The sequence below is a fragment of the Mirounga angustirostris genome, unplaced genomic scaffold (genome assembly GCF_029215605.1).
Source record: "Mirounga angustirostris isolate CCGP_5_RB_7025 unplaced genomic scaffold, mMirAng1.0.hap1 SCAF_4, whole genome shotgun sequence".
NCBI lineage: Eukaryota > Metazoa > Chordata > Mammalia > Carnivora > Phocidae > Mirounga > Mirounga angustirostris.
Window position 1 is genome coordinate 152,334,535 of NW_026991712.1, and position 16,459 is coordinate 152,350,993.

General features: G+C 38.2%; 1 protein-coding gene across 4 annotated transcripts in view; it reads left to right on the forward strand.

Moving 5' to 3' along the window:
• Positions 1–254: 254 nt before the first annotated feature.
• Positions 255–16,459, forward strand: part of SPATA6 (spermatogenesis associated 6) — a 148,459-nt gene continuing 132,254 nt past the window's right edge. For 3 of the 4 annotated variants that reach the window (XM_045897734.3, XM_045897737.3, XM_045897739.3), the window contains exon 1: positions 255–512. In XM_045897734.3, the coding sequence (XP_045753690.1) occupies positions 462–512 (51 nt within the window). In that variant the 5' untranslated portion in view covers positions 255–461. The remainder of the gene's footprint in view (positions 513–16,459) is intronic. The other variant, XM_045897735.3, reaches the window with a different exon arrangement.

The following is a 16,459-nucleotide window of genomic DNA, read 5'->3' on the forward strand; positions in this document are numbered from 1 at the left end:
CAGGGCTCCTGAGTCCAACTCCCTGACCTGGGCACTGTCCCACTACAAACAGCTAGCTATTCTCTCCTTTGTCTGGCTTTGAGCCCACGGTTTGATGTCATAGAAGAACTGCCCCGCCCCACCCCGCTCCTTCGGAAGCCACGCCTCCTCGCGTGGCCCCGCCTCTGGCGTTCGCCGAGCCCCGCCTCCTACCTCTAGTCCTGGAGTGGCGGCTCCGGCGCTTCCCCGCCCCGCCTCTCTTCCGGCCCCGCCCCTCCCGGCTGCCATGACAACGAGTCCGCGCCCCGCGCACAGCTGCTGCTCGGGCGGGACCCAGGCTGGACCGCGGGCCCCGGCCTGGGGGCCACAGCTGCCACCGCCGCCGCCACCTCGTCTCCTCCCCGTCCCCGCCCCGCCCCGCGTCTCCTCGTCTCACTCGGGCCCGCGGCCGGGGTCCCTCCCCGCCGCCTCACCCCGCGCGGATGCCGAAGGTGAAGGCGCTGCAATGCGCCCTGGCGCTGGAGATCCGCTCTGTGAGTACCGGTCGTGCCCCCCACCCCCGCGCCTGGGTATCGGTGAGCCTCCGGCATTTACTCGGGGACGCCTCCCTCGTTCACCTCCTTGAACCCGGAGTCACTTCAAAAACTCCTTTACCCTCCGAATCATCCCTCGGGAGTCTTGACCCGTGTCACCTCTGTCTCTTCCCGCTTCAAAATCCTGAAGGCCCTCCCACTCCAGCCACGCAGAGCTCTGTCTCCCCCCACCGCGGCCCCCCTCCTCGGCTCTTCTCGCTCTAGCCCAGCTTCCAGTTTGGGTTCCTTCAGATTATTTCCAAACCACTTCAGAAAGCCCCTCCTCTCCTGCCCCTAACTTTCCAGTCAATTGGGATGGGGAGCTTCTCTTTAAATTCCTCTTCTCTGCTCTTGTTCTCTTAGAGAGTTCTCTTAGAGAACCCCGTTTCTCTCCAGTCGTCAAGGGGGACTTTTCTCCCCAGATCACTGCGGGCAGATTCTTTCAGACAAATTTCCAAGCTTCTGATTGGTGAAGGAGCCTTTACTCTCAGTCTTCAGTGTGGGATGCTCACACCCTGCAACCAAATTGTGTCAGCATTGCACAAAGCACCTTGCCATCTGCCCCCAGGGCCAACCCCTCAGAAACCATTTCAGGTCCCTCCAATCCCCAGACCCTCCCGGAGGTGAGAGGGATCCCTTATCCTTCTTGCCACTCCAACAAAGGCACCAACTTTTACAGAGAAACTACTCATTCTCTGAACTTGCTGGAGAGGACCAGCAACCCCACCCACAGTCACTCTCCAGACTTGCTCAAGAGGATCCTGTCCCCAAACCTGCTGTGGAAATCCAGTTGAGGCATTGAACCCCCATGTCCTTCCTTAAGTGAAAGAGGTTGGACCTCTCCATGGTATGAGAAATCTCCATCCCTCTTAATTATCTCAGAAGAGCCTTCCAAGGGTTTTGTTTTTTTTTTTTAAAGATTTTATTTATTTATTTGAGAGAGAGAGAATGAGAGACAGAGAGCAGGAGAGGGAGGAGGGTCAGAGGGAGAAGCAGACTCCCTGCCGAGCAGGGAGCCCGATGCGGGACTCGATCCCGGGACTCCAGGATCATGACCTGAGCCGAAGGCAGTCGCTTAACCAACTGAGCCACCCAGGCGCCCCTGAATAATCTCAATTTTTGAAGAAGTACATACACTTCTCTACGTTTAAACTCGTCTAATAATTTAGATGAGATTTTTTTTAAAGATTTTATTTATTTATTTGAGACAGAGAGAATGAGAGAGAGAGAGCACATGACAGGGAGGAGGGTCAGAGGGAGAAGCAGACTCCCTGCCGAGCAGGGAGCCGGACGCGGGACTCGATCCTGGGACTCCAGGATCATGACCTGAGCCGAAGGCAGTCGCTTAACCGACTGAGCCACCCAGGCGCCCCGTTTCCAAGGGTTTTTAAACTCCCTCCTCTTCACTTTTACAGAACCTTCTCTTTCTTGTGTTCAGACGAAAGCTCCAGCTTGTCTCTTCTAGAGGAATCCCCAGAGAACCTTTCCATATTCCCATTTCAGATGTGCCAGCAGTTTGGAACCAAAATTCGCCATTCAGACCCTTTTCTCTCCTTCCACCTCCCCTAAGCCCTGTTACCTCTCAACTCTGATCTCCCAGCAAAACTGGGGCAGGTATGTATGTGTGAGGGTACTTATGTATCCAACACCATGCCTCTGAGTGCTGCAGCTAGAAGTCTTCCCCACTTCTTCCTGCAGGCATGGCTTCTCTGTCCACTTAACCCACCCTTGGCCATGCCCTGCTTTCGTGGCTGTCCTTCCTCGAATTAGAATGAGGCCACAGTAACACAGTCCGAGTTACCTCCAGGGAAGTCACAAGACAGTTCTAGATCTTTTGTTAGGTCTTAAAGAAGGCAAGGCTGGGTAAGGCAGAGTGTGAGGCAGAGTGGAAGGGAAGAATATTTCTGGCACTCTTGGTTTATCTCTAAACCCACAGAGATTTTACTGTGCTGTGTGGGAAACTACAGTCCTAGCTTCGGATGTTTTTATCCCACAGCTGCCAAAGATTAGCAACTTCTTTGTAAAGTAAGATTCCTTTAGCAAAAGAATACACGAAGCTTCCTTAACGGCTTGGCCTGGAGCAGTTAGTAAAACTCCTCACCAGACTTTGTTACTGGCCGCTGCTGCCTCCTCTGCCAATAGGATCTTCAAGAGGAAGTGCTTTGTTGTAACTGATTACTGCCCGAAGGAGTTGCAGAAATACTTTTGATTTCGGTACCTCTCTTCCTCAGTGCTGGTTGTACTGCAGAAAGTGAATTTAGTATAATGGAGCTTTGTTTTCATTGAAGCTGAAGAAATTATGCAGGTGGAAACATTCCTATTTAACTTTTTTCAACAAACACCTGAGTCACAGAATTTTACAGTTCTAAGCATCTTAGATATCATTGAATTTAATTCTGTTTTACAGGTGAGGCTTAGCATGGCTAGTTATTTATTTAGGGTTGCAAAACTATTTAGGGGCAGATCTGCAACAAGATGCTAAGTTTTCTGACCAGCAAAAGGCCTGTTAAATGGCTCTGATGCTGAGAAGGAGCAAAAAAGACCATCAGCAACCATACAAGTTAAGCAAGCTTGATTAATTTGGCCTTGATTGAATAGAAGAATTATATGACCCTAGATACTTTTAACATCTTTTAAATTTTAGTTTTTTCTTTTCAATTTAATTTTTTATGTTTACATGGTATAAAAGTCAAAACCTACAAAATGTTATACTCAGAGCAGTCTCACATCCAGCCCTCAAACTTATTTCCCATCCATACTCATCTGCTGTAGGTAATCATTTTTATTGGTTTCTGAATTATTCTTCTAGTATTTCCTTTTGTAATAACCAAATAGATACATATACACACCATTCCCCTCACATATATTTTTTCTTTGCTTCCTTTCTTATATAGTAGGTAGCATATAAACTATTCTGTACTTCGCTGTTTTTCTTCAGTTTATCTCTGTATCTATAAAAAGTTGACATCTTTATTTTCCAACTTTTTATTGACATTTTTCAAACATACAGAGTAGTTAGAAGAATAGTACAATGAATGACTATATCCCACGACCTATGTACATTAATTTGATTTATCCGTACATAAGTATATGTATATGTACAAAATAAATGTGGCTTTTTGGCTGAAAATTTGGAAGTAAATTGTTGGTATCATAATACGGCACTCCTAAATACTTCAACACACATCTTCTAAAAATAAGGACATTGTTCTGCATAACCACCGTACTGTTAATACACTTAAGATCATGAGTGACAATTTGTTAATATCTAGTGCACATTCAAGTCTTCCCAGTTGTCCCACAAATAACTTGCATAGTTAATTTTTTAAAACCAGGATCCAATCAAGGTTTACATGTTGCATTTGGTTGTTAGGTCTTTTTAGTCCATTTTAATACAGAGTTGCTCTACTTTTTCATTCCCATGATCTTTCCTTCCTCCCCCCGCCCCCCAGTGTATTTAGATAAATTCATGCACTCATGTAATCATCACTCAGGTCAAAATTTAGCACACTTCTATCACCCTAGGAAATTCCCTTGTGCCCCCGTCAAGCCCCATGCAGAGGGAACTACTATTCTGATTTCTATTACTATAGATTAGTTTGCCAGTATGTGAACTTCATATTAAATGGAACCATGTAGTATGTAAATTTTGTGTCTGGCTTCATTTGCTCAGCATATTTTTGAGAGTCATCCGTGTTACTGTGTGTATCAGTTCCTTTATATTGTATGTGTATATGACAACATCTTTAGCCATTCTCTAGCCATTGGGTTGTTACCAGGTGGTGGTTGTCATGGATAAAGCTACCGTGGACATTCATTCTTGTAAAAATCTTTCTGTGTATATTACCTTTTGAAGAGACCACGTCCAGATATAGAATATCCCATTTCGTATTATTGCCTGAATTTTTTTCCCTTTGTGGTGACATTTAATTTATTCCTAATTCCTATTAACTGGAAATTAGATGTTTTATCTCTTTGTGCCTGTTGAAAGTGTGACATTCCATCCTCCTTTCCCCCCATCCCTTCCATGATTATTTTTTGCTGCAGTCTTGTATTGGTAGTAATCTCATGTTTAATACTGTGGTAATATGAGAGCAAAAACCTAGTAAACATGAAAGGTCTTAGTGTATAACACAACATTTTGTGTTGCTCCACAGAGCCATATGACTTGAGAGAAAAGTGTGACTTTTCTCAATGAATCTTTGGAGAATGATATAATAGGCCAAGTAACTTGTTTTTCAAGAGCAGCAAAAGAATTACATTTCCTACCACTTACACTTTTACTTTTTTTTTTTTTTTTAAGATTTTATTTATCTATTTGGCAGAGAGAGAGAGATCACAAGTAGGCAGGCAGGCAGAGGGAGAGGGAGAAGCAGGATCCCTGATGTGGGGCTCGGTCCCAGGACCCTGGGATCATGACCTGAGCCGAAGGCAGATGCTTAACCCACTGAGCCACCCGGCGCCCAACCACTTACACTTTTAATAGTTGATACATCTTATCTATGACATGAAAAAGTATTTTTGCTGCTTCTTGTCTCTACCTTCTTTTTGCTAATTAGTAGTTCAGTTTTCATGAGGTTTTTTGGGAGAATGGAAGAAATTGAAGAGAGAAAAATAAAGCCCGGTGCCTGGGCAATGAAACCAGCCAATTTGCCTTACCTGAATAGTGTCAGGTTGGGGTTAGTTTAGACATATATTCCTGGTTTTTCTTCTCTATACTCCCTTTACCTCATTACCTCATCAAATTATTGATAACATTGGGGCAAACAGATCTGGGTCCTTTCTCATCACTACTCATCTAAACATTTGTGATCCTTATCCAGCTTTCTGTGGAGTCATGTCTCACAGTCGTGCTGCGGTTGGTGGTGAATTTCCTTGGAATATAAACTTTTAAAAACTTTAACTAAAAAATACTTGAAACTTAGAGAAAAAAACCTGAATACTCTGATTCCACCCTCCCCACACTCTGATTAACAAATGCTACATTTTACACGTTTGCTGCCGATTTTGTTTTTAAGAAATAAAATGGGGATGCCTGGGTGGCTCAGTCGTTAAGCGTCTGCCTTCGGCTCAGGTCATGTGGGATCGAGCCCCGCATCGGGCTCCCTGCTCAGTGGGAAGCCTGCTTCTCCCTCTCCCACTCCCCCTGCTTGTGTTCCCTCTCTTGCTGTCTCTCTCTATCAAATAAATAAATAAAAATCTTAAAAAAAAAAAAAAGAAAGAAAGAAGATGGTACCACTATACTTAAGGCCCCTTTGTACACCTTCCTGACCCCAGTTTTTCTCCTTCCCTTCCTGGAGGTAAGGTAATCAATATTTGAAGTTGGAGTGTATTATTTTCATTCTGGTTTTGTACTTTTACTATTTATTTGTGTATGTCTATGTGCTACTTATATTATTGTTTTGTTTTAAAACTTTACACAAAGGGTATTTTACTCTATGTATCCTGCATACCTCTTTTTTCCAGTTCAGTTTTCAAAATTTGTCAGTGTTGATTCTTGCAGATCATTTCCTTAATTGCTATATAATACTGCTTATTTTTATAATAGTGATTAATTTATATTCTTTTATTGATAGACTTTTAAATGCCAGTGAAATTTGTTGGGCTCCCTTTGTTTACCTTAGTGTTTGGGGGTGGTCCTCTTGGTGTTAATTGTCTGGTATTCTGCCTGAGTTGAATGTCCTATTGAATATGTAGATGAAAACCTGTGTATAATTATTAGAGGTTAAGAATCTGTTTTATGTATAAACACAAAGTCTTTTTATTTTGCAAGGTGGTAAAATACAGTGAATTTTCTAGGGATACAATTACAACGTAAATTGAGGAAAGAGTACACTTTGTTTTGTTTGAAACTCTGCTAAGAGTTTACTTTTTTGGAAAATCATGGCACCAATGGCAGCACTGTTTGCGTTCAAATTGCCACTATGAGCGCCTGTTATTCTGCTTTAGAAACTGTCCATTTTACGTAGCTTCCGTGTGTAGGTGCAGATATTATATCTTCTAGCTTAGTCCTGCCAAAGCATTTACATACAGAAATAGATCTTTTATTATAAATTATTTCTGGGTTTTTGTTTGTTTGTTTCTTTTTCTTTTTTTAGTTAGGGCATTGGTTTAGTTTTTAGTCACATGTATAGGTGAATTGCAAACTATCTGTTGTAAAGGAGGGTTTTTAGATCTTACAGAATACAGACAGAGCCAGTGCTCCAGGCTCTAGATTTAGAAATGGAACTACTGAGGCTCAGGCAATTGTGTTAGTTTCATAGGGCTACTGTAACAAATTTCCACAAGCTTGATGTGTTAAACCCACAGAAATTTATTCCCTTGTACTTCTGGAGTGCAGAAGTCCAAAATAAAAGTTCAGTAGGACAACACTCCTTTAGAAAGCTCCGGAGGGGGGCGGGGGGATGGGGAGCCGGGGGGAGGGATGGGAGGAGTGGGATTGGGATCCTTCCTTGTTCTTTGTTTCTGATGGCTCCAGGCATTTCTTGGTTTGTGGCTGTATAACTCCAATCTCTAATCCAAGAGGTTTCATTTTCTTTGAATAGCCAGTTTATATCCTTTGCCCTTAGGAATTCCAGAGGTTTTTTTCCTTCTTGTTGAATATATCTTGGATACTAACCTACCAGTTATATGTAATGTAAATTTCAATGATCTAGTTGAACCTTATTTTTTCACTTTGTTTTTGCTGTCTTTAGCAAATACATTTTTCTTTCTTTTCCTTTCTTTTTTTCTCACTGGTAAACAAAGAATGCTACTGATTTAAATTAACTCTTTATAGAACTGTATCTTCAGCAAGTATATTCACAAATCCTAAGTGTGTAATCACCACCTGGATCAATAATTAGAATATTAGCTCCCACATTGTGCTCTTGTGCTCCATCCCTCCCAGCCACTCCTTTTGTCCCCTCCTGTCCCAAAGGTAACTGCTATCAGGACTTCTATCACAATATAATTTGAATTTGTGAAATCTGTCTCTTTCTCCACCATATGAACTTTTTAATGTTTAATTTCTTTGTGAGAATTCATCCCTGTCATTTGTTAAGACAATAGTTCTTTATCATTCTGTTGGTTTTTTTCTCCCCAGCTTTATTGAGCTATATTTGACACATAACATTGTGTAAGTTTGAGGTGTACAACATGTTGATTTGAAGCATTTATAAATTGCAGAATGATTACTGCTATAGTATTAGCTACTACCTCCATCCCGTCACATAGTTATCATTTCTTTTTTGTGGTAAAGACATTTAAGATCTATTCTCTTAGCAACATCAAGTATATAAGACTGTATTAGCTATAATCGCCATGTTGTACATCAGATCCCCAGACTTGTCAGTCTTACAACTAGAAGATTGTATCCTTTGACTAATATCTCCCCATTTTCCCTCTATCCCCCGGCCCTGGGTAACTACCACTACTCTGCTTCTCTGAGTTTGTCTTTTTTGAAAAGATTCAACATGTAAGTGGTATCATACAGTATTTGACTTTCTCTGACTTCCTTCACATAGCATAATGCCCTCGAGGCCCATCCAGATGGTCTCAAATCAGAGAAGGATTTCCTGCTTTCTCATGGCTAATAGATTATATATGTATAATCTCACATCTTCTCACATCTTTATGCATTCATGCATTCATGGACAGTTAGGTTGTTTTCCGTATCTTGGCTATTGTGAGTAATACTGCAGTGAACATCAGGGTATAGACATCTCTATAGATCCTTTTTTCAATTCCTTTGGATGTATACCCAGACGTGGGATTGCTGGATCACATGGTAGTTCAAATTTTAATTTTTTGAGGAGCTTCCATACTGTTTTCCACAGTTGCTGTGCTCAATTTACATTCCCATCAATAGTGCAGTAGGATTTCCTTTCCTCCACACCCTTGCCAACACTTAGAATTTCTTGTCTTTTTGGTAATACCCATTATGACAGTTGTGAGGTGATATCTCACTGTGGTTTTGATTTGCGTTTCTCTGATGATCAGTGATGTTGACCACCTTTTCATGTACCTGTTAGCCGTCTGTATGCCTTTCCTGGAAAACTGCCTATTCAGTTCTTTTGTATCCATTCTACTGTTGATGGACATTTTCACTTTTTCCAGCTTGGGGATATTACAAATTGTAGTCCTATGGATATTCTTTTTTTTTTTTAATAAGATTTTATTTATTTATTTGGCAGAGAGTGAGAGCACAAGCAGGGGGAGCAGCAGCAGAGGGAGCAGAGGGAGAGAGAGAGCCCCGCTGAGCAGGGAGCCCGACATGGGGCTCGATCCCAGGACTCTGGGATCATGACCCGAGCCGAAGGCAGACGCTTAACCCACTGAGCCACCCAGGCGCCCTCCTATGAATATATTCTTGTATGTCTTTTCGCACATTTTGAATTCAGCACATTGCTGAAATCTCACATTAGTTCTAGTCATTATTTGGATTTTCTATGTGGAAAATTATGTTGTTTACAGATAAAGATGGTTTGACTTTTCCTGTACAATGTTTTTTTGTTGTGGTTTCTTTTCTTTTGTTTTCTTTTCTTTCCTTTATTGTATATCCTTGAGTAGAATCTCTGATATAAACATTAGGAATAATAGTAGATACACTTGTCTCTTTATTTTTAATTTAAGTTGTGCTTCTGAGGTTTCACCAGTAAGTATTAGATTGAATCTTATGAATTTGCTGACAATGGATTATTTTTTGGCTTAAAAAAAGAAAAGCCATGGCGATTTCATATAGTTCAACCTAATGTAATATTGGCTCTAGGATTTTCATTTATTGAATTAAGAAAGTTCCCTTCTATTCCTCATTTTGGAAACATCCTGAGCATTGAATTATTTGGAACGCTTTTTGAGATTGTTATGTAATATTGTTCCCATAGTCTATAAAAGGACACATTTTGTGATGTTGCACTCTTTATATTCCTATGGTAAATTCTTTTTGTTAGGATGTATTATTTTTCCTATATTTGGATTGGCTGATTTTTTATTTAGGATCTTTCATTTGGGTTCATAGATGAGATTTTGCTGTATGAGTCAAATACTTGTTTCATTTAGATTTCGTTTTAATTCTTTTTTTTTTTTAAGAGTTTATTTAATTGTCAGAGAGAGAGAGAAAGAGAGCATGCAAGCAGGGGGAGCGGCAGGCAGAGGGAGAAGCAGGCTCACCACCAAGCAAGGAGCTGGGCGCAGGAATGGGGATCGTGACCTGAACCAAAGGCAGAACACTTAACCGACTGACCCACCCAGGCATCCCTCGGTTTTTTATTCTTAAAAAAATTATTTTAAAATATTTTAGACACAAAAAATGATAAAGATCAACATAATGAACACCCATGTGCTTACCTACCAGCTTAAGAAGTAAAACATTATGGATGAAGGTGAAGCCTCCTGTATATCCCTCTAATAGAATCCCTCTCTCTTCTTCCCTTTGGCTACTCACTATTCTGAATTTTGTTTTATCATTCCACTGCATTTCTCAATATTTTTCTCATATTAATGTCTGTCTTTAGGGCACTTGATTTGCTTCCAAGTGATGCTTAACTGGCATCTCAAAAGGATTGGTAATATTGTTTTTAAATTATTTGGTTCTAAATATTTTTATCATTTTTATTGTGATTTCTACTTCAGCTTATGAGCTTTTTAGGATTTAGTTTCATTTTCAAGATGCATAGGATATATATATATGTGTATATATACTCCCCTGTCCCCTACCATACTCACCTACACATATACATACATACTATCTTTTATTGTGGTATTTTAATTTAATTGCATTGAACGACATCTGCATGATATTGACTATTTCTGTTGAGATTTCTTTTGTGTCCTAATACTTATCCAATTATTGTGAATGTTCTCTATTTACTTGAAAATAATATATAATTTCATTTGTTGGATGTAGGTCTCTACGGCCATTATCAGATCAAGTTTATTTTCTGCGAAATATCTTCAATTCCATATTAATTTTTTTTTAAAGATTTTATTTATTTATTTGAGAGAGAGAGAGAATGAGAGAGCACATGAGAGGGGGGAGGGTCAGAGGGAGAAGCAGGCTCCCCGCTGAGCAGGGAGCCTGATGCGGGACTCGATCCCGGGACTCCAGGATCATGACCTGAGCCGAAGGCAGTTGCTTAACCAACTGAGCCACCCAGGCGCCCCATATTAATTTTTTTTATCTGCCTGATCTACCAGGTTGTAATGGAGATATTTTAAAATCTTCACTATGGGGGCGCCTGGGTGGCTCAGTCATTAAGCGTCTGCCTTCAGCTCAGGTCGTGATCCCAGCGTCCTGGGATCGAGCCCTGCATCGGGCTCCCTGCTCAGCGGGAGGCCTGCTTCTCCCTCTCCCATTCCCCCTGCTTGTGTTCCCTCTCTCGCTGTGTCTCTCTCTGTCAAATAAATAAATAAAATCTTAAAAAATATATATATATATAAAAAATAAAATCTTCACTATGTTTATGTATTTCACTTTATTCTTGATGTATTCTAATGCACTATGATTTATAGAACTGTGGATTCATTTCTACTTACTCTGTTTTGTACTGGGTGTGTACTTTCCATTTGAGAATTTGTGGGTTTCTTAAGTTCCGGGTAAATTCTTAGCTATTATATCTTTGAATTTTATTTTTTTCTCCTGTTTTCTCTGACACTACTATTAGACATATATTAGAACTTTTATCTATTCTCCATGTTTCTTAAGTGCTTTTTTTGGTATAATTTTTATTTTTACATTTTGTTCTAGGGAATTCTTCAGGATTATATTCTTATTAAATTATTAAGTTAAATTTTAAAAAATCTCTTGTATGGAGGGGAGCCTGGGTGGCTCAGTAGATTAAGCGTCCAACTCTTAATTTCAGCTCAGGTCATGATCTCAGGGTCATGAGATCAAGCCCCTCATAGGGCTCTGCACTGAGTGAGGAACCTGCTTGAGATTCCTTCTCTCCCTCTCTCTCTGCCCCTCCCCTTGCTCATAGGTGTCCACATGCTCGCTCTCTCTCAAAAAAAAAGCCCTAGGGGCACCTAGGTGGCTCAGTTGGAAGCCTCTGCCTTCAGCCCAGGTCATGATCCCAGGGTGCTGGGATCGAGCCCCACATTGGACTCCCTGCTCAATGTAGAGCCTGCTTCTCCCTCTCCCTCTGTTCCTCCCCCTGTCCACTCTCTCTCCTGCTCCCTCTCTCAAATAAATAAACTCTTAAAAAAAACCTCCAATATTGAGATTTTTAACTTCATTGACTACATATTCCAGGATTCTCATATAATTTGTCTTTATATTTATTAATTTATTAATGTTTTGTTTTTATTTTTTTAAATTTTTTTGTTTAAGTAATCTTTACCCCCAATGTAGGGCTTGAACTCACCACCCCAAGATCTAGAGTTGCATGCTCTACTGACTGAGACAGCAGCTGCCCCCTAGTCTGTCTTTCTAAACATCTGCTGAATATTTTCTTTCTCTGTTTTAATTTTATAGTTTTTTGTTTTTTATGGAATTCCCCCCCTGCTTAGATGAAAGATCCTAACTACTTATTTTAAAATTGTTTTCAGATTGTACAAATTAATTTTCATTTGAAGTGAATTTATCTCTGGATTGTCAGTTCCGTTGGTTTTCTTAGCTCTTGGGATTGCACTGAAATTATAGACCAGTTTTGGGAGAATTGATATCTTACTTAACAGTATTGAGTCTTTCAGTCCATGAACCTGGTATATTTTTACATCTATCTGGACCTTCAGTTTCTTTCAGAAGTGTTTATTTTCAGTAGACATGCCTCCCACATATTTTGTTAAATTTATATGTAAGTACTGCATACTTCAGGTTTTAATGCTATTGTAAATGGTATTTAAAAAATTTCATTTTATAAGTGTTATTGCTGGTATAGAGAAATAACATTGATTTTTGCATATTGAATTTATATCCTGTGACATCAGATTCTTTCCTTATTTCTAGTAGCATATTTGTAGAGTGTAGACTACAATTAGGTTGTCTACAGATATTCAGTTTTACTTCTTTTCAGTCTGTATACCTTTTATTTCTTTTATTTTTCAAATTTCTTTTTCTTGCCCTTTTGCACTGGCCAGGACCTATATAGTACATTGTTGAATACAAGTGTTGAGCATGGACATACTGACCTCTTTGCTGATATTGGGGAAGCATCCAGTCTTTCAACATTATATATGACATCAAATTCAGGCTCTTTCATAGATATTCTTTATCAGTTGAAGAAATTTCCTTCAGTCCTCAGTTTGCTAGAGCTTTTATCATGAGCTTACATGTGTCAAATGCCTTTTCTTCAGAAAAAGAATTGAAAGGAATTTCTAAGATTTAATGCTATAATACACCTTTTATAAGTGATTTAATTATATCTCACATATTTTTATGTATTGTCTTTTCATTTTCATGCAGTTCAAAGTATTTTTTAATTTGTCTTGTAATTTCTTCTCTGACTCATATGAGTGATTTAGGAATACAGTGTTTAATTTCCAAATATTTAGATTTTTTTTTCAGATATTTTCCTGTTATTTATTTCTAGTTTAATGGGGTTAGAGAATATAGTCTGCATGATTTCAGTCCTTTTATGTTTGTTGAGACTTGTATGGCTCACAGTATCATCTTTCTTGATAAACGTTTTCATATGCACTTGGGGAAAAATGTGTATCCTTCTTTTGTTGAATGGAGTATTACATAAATGTCAATTAGGTCAAATTACTTGAATGTTGTTGTTTACATTTTCTATACTTTTAATGATCTTTTGATTGCTTATTTTATCAGTTACTAAGAGGAAAGTATTGAAATTCAGTTATATACTGTAATTTTTTGCTTCATTTGATACTATCTTATTGGTTACACATTTAGTTTTCTTATATCTTCTTGATAAATCAAATTTTTAATCAATATGAAATGTTTCACTTTAACTTTGGTATTCTTTCTCTTTCTGAAGTCTACTCTATATCATATTAAGATAGTCACCTAGCTTTCTTATGATTAATGAATGTATGATATACCTTTTTCTATCATTTTGCTTTTATCCTGAATCTTTAATTTTTTAAAAAATTAAGATATAATTCACATATATAAAATATACCCATTTAAAGTGTACAATTCAGTGAATTTTAATATATTCACAAAGTTGTAAAACAATCACCACTAATTCCAGAGCATTTTCACACCCTATAAAGAAATCCCATACCTGTTAGCTGCCATTCCTCATTCTCCCTCTTCCCCAAGACCCTGCCTACCACTAATTGGATTTCTAGGTCTATGGCTTTGCCTATTCTAGACATTTATATTAATGGAATCATACAATATGTGGCCTTTTGTGTCTGGCTTCTAGCACTTAGCATGTTTGTAAGGTTCATTCATGTAGCATCTGTCAGTACTTTATTCTTTTGTATGGTCAGATAATATTCCATTGTATGGATATACCACATTTTGCTAATCCATTCTTCAGTTGATGGACATTTGGATTGTATCTATTTTTAGGCTATTATGAATAATGCTGCTATACTCTTGGGTTGCTATATGTTTTTAGCACTCTTGGGTATATACCTAGGAATTGCTGAATCTTATGATAACTATCTGGTTTTTTTGGTGAACTGCCAAACTGTTTTCCACAGTGACTGTGCCGTTAATACATTTCCATCAGCAAAGGATGAGGGTTCCAATTCTTTGGCATGCTCCTCAACACTTGTTTTTGTCCATCTTTTTTTAATTATAGGCATCCTAGTGGATGTAAAGAGATATCTCATTATGATTTGATTTATATTTCCCTAATGACTAGTGATATTGAACATTTTTCATGAGTTTATTGGTCATTTGTTTATATTCTTTGGAGAGATAGCTATCTTTTTTTGCTTCATGGGTTTTGGAGCTCTGTTAAGTGCATCTATGTTTTCTGGAAATATATGTCATATGTGTTTTTAATTATTGTGTCATTATAAAATGTCCTTCTTTGTTTCTAGTACCAACTTTTGTTTTAATGTCTATTTTGTCTGATATTAGTATAACCATTGCAGCTTTGTTTTGGTTACTGCCTGCATAGTTAATTTTTTCCATTCTTTTACTATCAACTCTTTTGTGTCTTTGAATCTAAAGTGTGTCTCTTATAGACAACATATAGTTGGATTATAGTCTATCCATTTTACGAAGTTCTACCTTTGCTTGGAGTATTTGGTCAGTTTATGTTTAATGTAATCACATATAAGGTAGGATTTGCCTCTTTCATTTTGCTATTTGTTTTCTGCATATCATGTCTTTTTGTTTTTCTGTTTCTGTATTAGTGCCTTTTGTGTTAACTGTTTTCTAGTGTACCATTTTAATTCCTTTGTTTCTATTACTATATTTTATAGTTATTTTTTTAGTGATGGTTGTTCTGGGGTTCACAATTAACATCTTAGTTTATAACAATCTAGTATGTATTAATACCAATTTAATTTGAATAGCACACAAAACTTCTGCTTCTATTTAGTTCCATTCCCTCTCTTCTTAATGATTTTATTGTCATACAAACTACATCTTTATACAGATAAGCCTCATCAACACAGTTTCATAATTGCTGCTTTATGTAATTTTATTTGAAATAAGGATGGAGAAATAAGAGAAAAAAATTTATACTGTCATTATATTTGTCTATGCAGTTTCCTTCCTGGTGCTTTTTTTTTTTTCCCACATGAATGTGAATTGTTGTCTAGTGTCCTTGCATTTCAACTGAAGGATTCTCTTTAGTATATCTTGTAGGGAAGTTGTGCTAATGACGAATTGTCTGTTTTTGTTCATCCAAGAATATCTTAATTTTCCTTCCTTTTTGAAGGGAAATTTTTGTCAAAATTGAATTCTTATTTGAAATAATTGAAGTGCAATATGCAAATATTCTGAAATTCCTTCAGCACTTTGAATAAGTCATCTCACTTCCTTGTAGCTTCACGTTTCTGATGCAAAACCAGCTGTTAATCTTATTGAGGATTTTTGGTACCTGCTGAATCACTTCTCTTGTGTTGCATTAAAGATTCTCTCTTCAGCTTTGTCTTTTGAAGGTTTGATTATGATGTATGTGGTTTGGTATTCTTTGAGCTTCTTGGATGTGTAGATTGCTTTTCTTTAAATTTTGGAAGTTTTTGTCCATTATTTCTTTGAATATTCTTTCTGGCCATGTCTCCTCTTATTCTGGGGCTCCTATTATATCTATGTTGTTGTGCTCAATGGTTTCCCACAGATCTCTGAGATTCTGTTGATTTTTCTTTATTTTTTCTTTCTGTTCCTTAGACTGAATAATCTCAATTGACATATTTTCAGTTTCACTTATTCTTTCTTCTGCTAGCTTCTCTAGTGAATTTTTCATTTCTTTCATGTACTTTTCAACTCTAGAATTTCTGTTTGGTTCTTTTAAAAAACAATTTCTCTTCATCTGTTGCTATTCCCTCCTTGATGAGACATTATTGCCATGTTGCCATACTTTACTTTAGATATTTAGACAAGGTTTCCTTTAGTTCTTTGTACATATTTATAATAGGTGGTTTAAAGTCTCTGTTTAGTAAGGCCAACTTCTGGGCTTCCTCAAAGACAGTGCTATTGACTGCATTTTCCCCTGTGTATGGGTCATACTCTTGTTTCTTTGTATGTAATATTTTTTTTGTTGAAAATTGAACATTTTAAATAATATAATATGAAACTCTGTAAACCCCTATTTCTCATGGTTTATTGTTTGCTCTTTTTGTTGTTTGCTGTTGTTCTTTGTTTGTTTAGTTACTTTCCTGAGTTAAAGTCTGTGTTCTTTGTCATGTGTGGCCTCCAAAGTCTCTGCTTGGTTAGCTTCATGGCTTGCTGATGACTGGATTTATATATCCTTAAATGTCTTGAACCAATAAGTCTCCCAGTTTTTGATGAAGATCTCTGTGGCTTGTTGGGGCATGTTTTCTATGCCCTGCAGGCAGTT